Source organism: Phoxinus phoxinus, assembly GCF_949152265.1.
Source record: "Phoxinus phoxinus genome assembly, chromosome: 11".
Lineage (NCBI taxonomy): Eukaryota > Metazoa > Chordata > Actinopteri > Cypriniformes > Leuciscidae > Phoxinus > Phoxinus phoxinus.
In genome coordinates, this window is record NC_136886.1 from 792,513 (window position 1) to 800,012 (window position 7,500).

General features: G+C 37.0%; 1 protein-coding gene across 3 annotated transcripts in view; it reads left to right on the forward strand.

Annotated features, from left to right (window-relative positions):
• The window catches only part of ppp1r16b (protein phosphatase 1, regulatory subunit 16B), a 69,686-nt gene that overhangs the window by 60,541 nt on the left and 1,645 nt on the right, over positions 1-7,500 (forward strand). For all 3 annotated transcript variants that reach the window (XM_079627293.1, XM_079627294.1, XM_079627295.1), the window contains exons 9-11: positions 343-472; positions 1,857-1,995; positions 6,537-7,500. The exon at positions 6,537-7,500 is cut by the window's right edge and continues 1,645 nt beyond it. In XM_079627293.1, the coding sequence (XP_079483419.1) occupies positions 343-472; positions 1,857-1,995; positions 6,537-6,938 (671 nt within the window). In that variant the 3' untranslated portion in view covers positions 6,939-7,500. The remainder of the gene's footprint in view (positions 1-342; positions 473-1,856; positions 1,996-6,536) is intronic.

Here is a 7,500-nt window from a genome sequence, read left to right on the forward strand (position 1 = left end):
CCTTAAAACTCATCTTCCCACAAAATTACATATTTAAACCTTTCCTTGAAAAAAAAAACTTCATGCCTTAAAATATCTTGAATGTAACTCGACACCCTTGCCTCATTTAGTAAGCGCGGTTCTATGAATATGCAAATGAGCCCCGCCTCCACTCACTCACTCACTCAGAGATCCACTGGTGGACGATCACACGTTGATCTGATTGGTTACAAGGTAGTGTGTGACGTCAGAAACACCAGCGATTTCAGATATCTGAAATCCCATGATCCTCTTCTAACAGGACAAATTCATGAATAAATCAGTCGTGTGTGTGTGTGTGTGTGTGTGTGTGTGTGTGTTCAGATCTGTGTGAGGATGAGGAGTTCAGGAATCATTTGCTGGAGTTGAAGCACAAGCATGACATCATCATGAAGTCTCAGCTGAAGCACAAGACGTCTCTGTGTCGCCGAACCAGCAGCGCCGGCAGCCGAGGGTAATGCTAATCATAATCATAATCATAATCATACCTTTATTCTATATAGCGCCTTTCTACAAACTCAAACTCTCTTTACAATACGTGACCCTGGAGCACAAACCCAGTCTGGAGCCGCACGGGTATATCTGTGGCAATATCCAACTATACACTGTATGGGTCAAAATGATAGAATTTTCTTTTATGCTAAAAATCATGAGAATATTAAGATCATGTTCATGAAGATATTTAGTAAATGTCCTGCCGTAAATATATAAAACATGTATTTTTGTGAGTGAATGCAGCACAATCGTGAACATAAATGCACAACTTTAAAGCAGATTTTCTCAATGTTTACATTTTTTTGCTCCTCAGATTCCAGATTTTCAATAGTTGTGTCTCGACCAGATATTGTCCTATCCTAACAAACCACACATCAATGGAGAGGTTATTTATTCAGCTTTCAGATTATGTATAAATCTCAATTTGAAAAATCCCATGTGACTGGTTTTGATGTCCAGGGTCATATATGATACAAATAAAGAACTATTGCTGCCCCTTGCTGGACACTGGCAGAACTGTACCTCACTCAATCACAACACTAGATCAAGTCCAGCTTTATTCCTGCAGCTTTACAGTAGGGCTGTCAAAATGGCTAAATAAAAAAATCTTTCTTAAATATTAGCTAAATTTGAGTCAACATTTGAAGTGGATCAAAAAAGTTCTTCACAGTTCATCCTAAGACAAGAACGGGTATTGTTCAAAATTCATGTATAACTTGGACGAAAGGTTTTGATCCCCTTCACATGTTGACTACTGTATATATTCGAATTCTAAAGGCAATAGTTAATGTTAGAGGGAAACAGTACGGTGTTGTCTCCTGTGTCCACAAGAGGGCGCAAGTGAGCGCAATAAGCAGATATAAACCAAATCAAGCATCGCATCTTTTACTGAAATGAAATGACATTCACTTTTAAAGTGCATTAACTTTTGAAACAATTGTTCTTAAGTAAAATATAATTTCCTTAATGTGTGCATGCAAGGAAAATTAGGTTACCATAGTGTATAAAACTGTGTAAGTGCATCAGTAACCTGAGAACACACACACACTTTAGCACACAGTGTGATGAACTACATGAACACACAACAGCAAACTGTCATTCAGAAACACTTCTACTCACACATCTACACACTGATCATCAAGAACACCAGACGCTCTTGATCTGAGCGAGTGCTGAGCGCTTTCTGTTGACGATGTTTCCAGCTGATGAACACACACACTCAAACCACTGGTATTTCGGTCAGAGCCGTAATATCACTGAGCATGAAGCGTCTTATAAACACAACTGAGGAGCTGCTGTGAGTTTGATCTCTCAAACGTGAGTATAACGTCTTGTGTTCGTAGGAAAGTGGTTCGCAGGGCGAGTCTGTCGGACAGACACAATCTCTGCCGGAAGGAGTATCAGACCGAAGCCATCGTGTGGAGAGGAGGACGAGAAGAGGAGGAGCGAGAGCGCGAGTCCGACCAGGACAACAGCCGATCGGTGAGGAGGATCATTATCACCGTTCCCACACAAACCTGAGGATCATCATGAATGTTGCAGTGCTGCCGGTCTAGTAATCGAGTATTCTGCCGATTATTCTAGTAATCAAGTATTCTGCCGATTATTCTAGTAATCAAGTAGTCTGCAGATTATTCTAGTAATCAAGTATTCTCCTGATTATTCTAGTAATCAAGTATTCTCCTGATTATTCTAGTAATCAAGTATTCTCCTGATTATTCTAGTAATCAAGTATTCTCCTGATTATTCTAGTAATCAAGTATTCTCCTGATTATTCTAGTAATCGAGTATTCTGCCGATTATTCTAGTAATCAAGTAGTCTGCAGATTATTCTAGTAATCAAGTATTCTCCTGATTATTCTAGTAATCAAGTATTCTCCTGATTATTCTAGTAATCAAGTATTCTCCTGATTATTCTAGTAATTGAGTATACTGCTGATTATTCTAGTAATCAAGTATTCTGCCGATTATTCTAGTAATCGAGTATTCTGCCGATTATTCTAGTAATCGAGTATTCTGCCGATTATTCTAGTAATCGAGTATTCTGCAGATTATTCTAGTAATCTAGTATTCTGCAGATTATTCTAGTAATCGAGTATTCTGCAGATTATTCTAGTAATCTAGTATTCTGCAGATTATTCTAGTAATCTAGTATTCTGCAGATTATTCTAGTAATCTAGTATTCTCCTGATTATTCTAGTAATCGAGTATTCTCCTGATTATTCTAGTAATCGAGTATTCTGCAGATTATTCTAGTAATCTAGTATTCTGCAGATTATTCTAGTAATCAAGTATTCTCCTGATTATTCTAGTAATCTAGTATTCTGCAGATTATTCTAGTAATCTAGTATTCTGCAGATTATTCTAGTAATCGAGTATTCTGCCGATTATTCTAGTAATCGAGTATTCTGCCGATTATTCTAGTAATCGAGTATTCTGCCGATTATTCTAGTAATCGAGTATTCTGCAGATTATTCTAGTAATCTAGTATTCTGCAGATTATTCTAGTAATCGAGTATTCTGCAGATTATTCTAGTAATCTAGTATTCTGCAGATTATTCTAGTAATCTAGTATTCTGCAGATTATTCTAGTAATCTAGTATTCTCCTGATTATTCTAGTAATCGAGTATTCTCCTGATTATTCTAGTAATCGAGTATTCTGCAGATTATTCTAGTAATCTAGTATTCTGCAGATTATTCTAGTAATCAAGTATTCTCCTGATTATTCTAGTAATCTAGTATTCTGCAGATTATTCTAGTAATCTAGTATTCTGCAGATTATTCTAGTAATCGAGTATTCTCCTGATTATTCTAGTAATCAAGTATTCTCCTGATTATTCTAGTAATTGAGTATACTGCCGATTATTCTAGTAATCAAGTATTCTCCTGATTATTCTAGTAATCAAGTATTCTCCTGATTATTCTAGTAATCTAGTATTCTGCAGATTATTCTAGTAATCTAGTATTCTGCAGATTATTCTAGTAATCGAGTATTCTCCTGATTATTCTAGTAATCAAGTATTCTGCAGATTATTCTAGTAATTGAGTATACTGCCGATTATTCTAGTAATCAAGTATTCTCCTGATTATTCTAGTAATCAAGTATTCTCCTGATTATTCTAGTAATCTAGTATTCTGCAGATTATTCTAGTAATCTAGTATTCTGCAGATTATTCTAGTAATCAAGTATTCTCCTGATTATTCTAGTAATCAAGTATTCTCCTGATTATTCTAGTAATTGAGTATACTGCCGATTATTCTAGTAATCGAGTATTCTGCCGATTATTCTAGTAATCGAGTATTCTGCCGATTATTCTAGTAATCGAGTATTCTGCCGATTATTCTAGTAATCGAGTATTCTGACGATTATTCTAGTAATCGAGCATTATGTTGATTATTCTAGTAATCGAGTATTCTGTCGATTATTCCAGTAGTCAAGTATTCTGACGATTATTCTAGTAATCAAGTATTCTGCCGATTATTCTAGTAACCGAGTATTCTGCCGATTATTCTAGTAATCGAGTATTCTGACGATTATTCTAGTAATCGAGTATTCTGACGATTATTCTAGTAATCGAGTATTCTGACGATTATTCTAGTAATCGAGTATTCTGACGATTATTCTAGTAATCTAGTATTCTGACGATTATTCTAGTAATCTAGTATTCTGCCGATTATTCTAGTAATCTAGTATTCTGCCGATTATTCTAGTAATCTAGTATTCTGTCGATTATTCTAGTAATCGAGTATTCTGACGATTATTCTAGTAATCGAGTATTCTCCTGATTATTCTAGTAATCGAGTATTCTGCCGATTACTCTAGTAATCGAGTATTCTCCTGATTATTCTAGTAATCGAGTATTCTGTCGATTATTCTAGTAATCGAGTATTCTGACGATTACTCTAGTAATCGAGTATTCTGACGATTATTCTAGTAATCGAGTATTCTGACGATTATTCTAGTAATCTAGTATTCTGACGATTATTCTAGTAATCGAGTATTCTGCCGATTATTCTAGTAATCTAGTATTCTGCCGATTATTCTAGTAATCTAGTATTCTGTCGATTATTCTAGTAATCGAGTATTCTGACGATTATTCTAGTAATCGAGTATTCTCCTGATTATTCTAGTAATCGAGTATTCTGCCGATTACTCTAGTAATCGAGTATTCTCCTGATTATTCTAGTAATCGAGTATTCTGTCGATTATTCTAGTAATCGAGTATTCTGACGATTACTCTAGTAATCGAGTATTCTCCTGATTATTCTAGTAATCGAGTATTCTGCCGATTACTCTAGTAATCGAGTATTCTCCTGATTATTCTAGTAATCGAGTATTCTGTCGATTATTCTAGTAATCGAGTATTCTCCTGATTATTCTAGTAATTGAGTATTCTGCCGATTACTCTAGTAATCGAGTATTCTCCTGATTATTCTAGTAATCGAGTATTCTGTCGATTATTCTAGTAATCGAGTATTCTGACGATTACTCTAGTAATCGAGTATTCTCCTGATTATTCTAGTAATCGAGTATTCTGCCGATTACTCTAGTAATCGAGTATTCTCCTGATTATTCTAGTAATCGAGTATTCTGTCGATTATTCTAGTAATCGAGTATTCTGACGATTACTCAGTAATCGAGTATTCTCCTGATTATTCTAGTAATCGAGTATTCTGTCGATTATTCTAGTAATCGAGTATTCTGTCGATTATTCTAGTAATCGAGTATTCTCCTGATTATTCTAGTAATCGAGTATTCTGTCGATTATTCTAGTAATCGAGTATTCTGTCGATTATTCTAGTAATCGAGTATTCTCCTGATTATTCTAGTAATCGAGTATTCTGCCGATTACTCTAGTAATCGAGTATTCTCCTGATTATTCTAGTAATCGAGTATTCTGTCGATTATTCTAGTAATCGAGTATTCTGACGATTACTCTAGTAATCGAGTATTCTCCTGATTATTCTAGTAATCGAGTATTCTGTCGATTATTCTAGTAATCGAGTATTCTGTCGATTATTCTAGTAATCGAGTATTCTGTCGATTATTCTAGTAATCGAGTATTCTGACGATTATTCTAGTAATCGAGTATTCTGACGATTATTCTAGTAATCGAGCATTCTGACGATTATTCTAGTAATCGAGCATTCTGACGATTATTCTAGTAATCGAGTATTCTGACGATTATTCTAGTAATCGAGCATTATGTTGATTATTCTAGTAATCGAGCATTATGTTGATTATTCTAGTAATCGAGTATTCTGACGATTATTCCATCGATTAATCGGGTAAAAATTGTGGTAATAAAAAAGATCCAAGTGAACGATAGCCTTTAAAATGACTTAAAATACAAATATATATATAATTGGTCCAAATAAAGTATCAAAGTAAGTGATAATATGGGTTTTATTGAACGACACTGTTAAAATACATTAAACTAATATAAACATAACTTATGTATGTTACGTGTTTGTTGAGCTTCACTTCACGATCAAACTCGTTCGGTCGAGTCCAGAGCAGGACTGCAGCCATCGGCTGTTCTAGTATTACATCGATTAATCGGGGAAAAAACTGTTGTAATAAAATAGATCCAAGTGAACGATAGCCTTTAAAATGACTTAAAATACTAGTGGTGGAACGGATCACAGAAATCACGATACGGATCATTTACGGTTTTTGAGCCACGGATCGGATAAATTTTCATCAGCAAAAAATGTAATAAATTAAAAAAAAAAAATATGTATATATAAATGGGGGGGGGGGGAGCATCATAAGTTCACACATTATTAAAAACAAGTGAACAGTCAGTAATAAAATAAGAATGAATACACAAATTACAAGCAGAGATGAATACTAAATAACAGTAAATAACTAAATAACAATCATCCGTTTCTTTGACATATGTTCACTTATGACATAAACAAATTATTTTAAAATATTCTGTTAAAAGTGCTATATAAATTAAGGTGACTTGACTAATGTTTGTCTTTGTTCGTGTGTGTGTGTGTGTGTGTAACCCAGGCTGATGACGGCTCTCGCGCGCCGGGGATCCTGAAGGACGGCGGACGACAGAACGGTTGCGTTTCCGCTCCAGTGCCGCTCACTTCAAACGGTGACCCCGTGACCCCTGACCTCCACGACCCCACGACCTCCACTGAGGAGTCCAAGCCTAAGGAGCGCGCGCAAACGCTGTCCGAACTCAAAAAGCAGCGCTCAGCCGCTAAGCTCCTCCCACATCCCGTCCTCAACGGTCACATGGGCAACGGATCCACCAATCCCGAGGACCCGCGCATGCCACAGGTCTCGTCCAATGGCAGCGCGGTTTACTTCACGCCGGCCAGCGGAGACCCGCCCCTCCTGAGATTCAAGCAGCCAATCGAAGACGAGGATCCGAAGAGTCACGGCTGCTGCTGCGTCTCGTAGATCCGACCAATCGCATGATCCCAAGCGTCTGATTGGCCGATGGAGGCCTGATTCATGCAGCTCTGCAGGTTTTTACGATTTAGTTCTTATTCTGAGAGACGTTACTGTAAAACACAGATTTGAACGTGATCCTGCACATGATGAATCACGGTGGGAGGGTTTATGGGTAATTATTTATTTCACATCATCAGTTCTGGCATGTTAATTTGGTGTCTGTCCAGTTGATGATGAGACTGACAGCAGAAACAGCCAATGAGGTTCCAGTGAAACTCTTATAGCCCCTCCCACTCCTCAACCTCTCACCTGCCAATCACAGGATCCCTTGCGTCTGATTGGCCGATGGAGGCGTGATTCATCCCCAGACGGTTTTCCAATTTAGTTCTCATTCTGAGAGGCGTTTCTGTTAAACACAGATGTGAACGCGATCCTGCACATGATGCTCCCTATGAAGGGTCCGGAGCGGTGAGGGATTATGGGTAATTATTTATATCTGATCAGTTCTGGCATGTTAATTTGGTGTCTGTCCATTTGATCATGAGTCTTGCCAGAAGATGGACAGCCA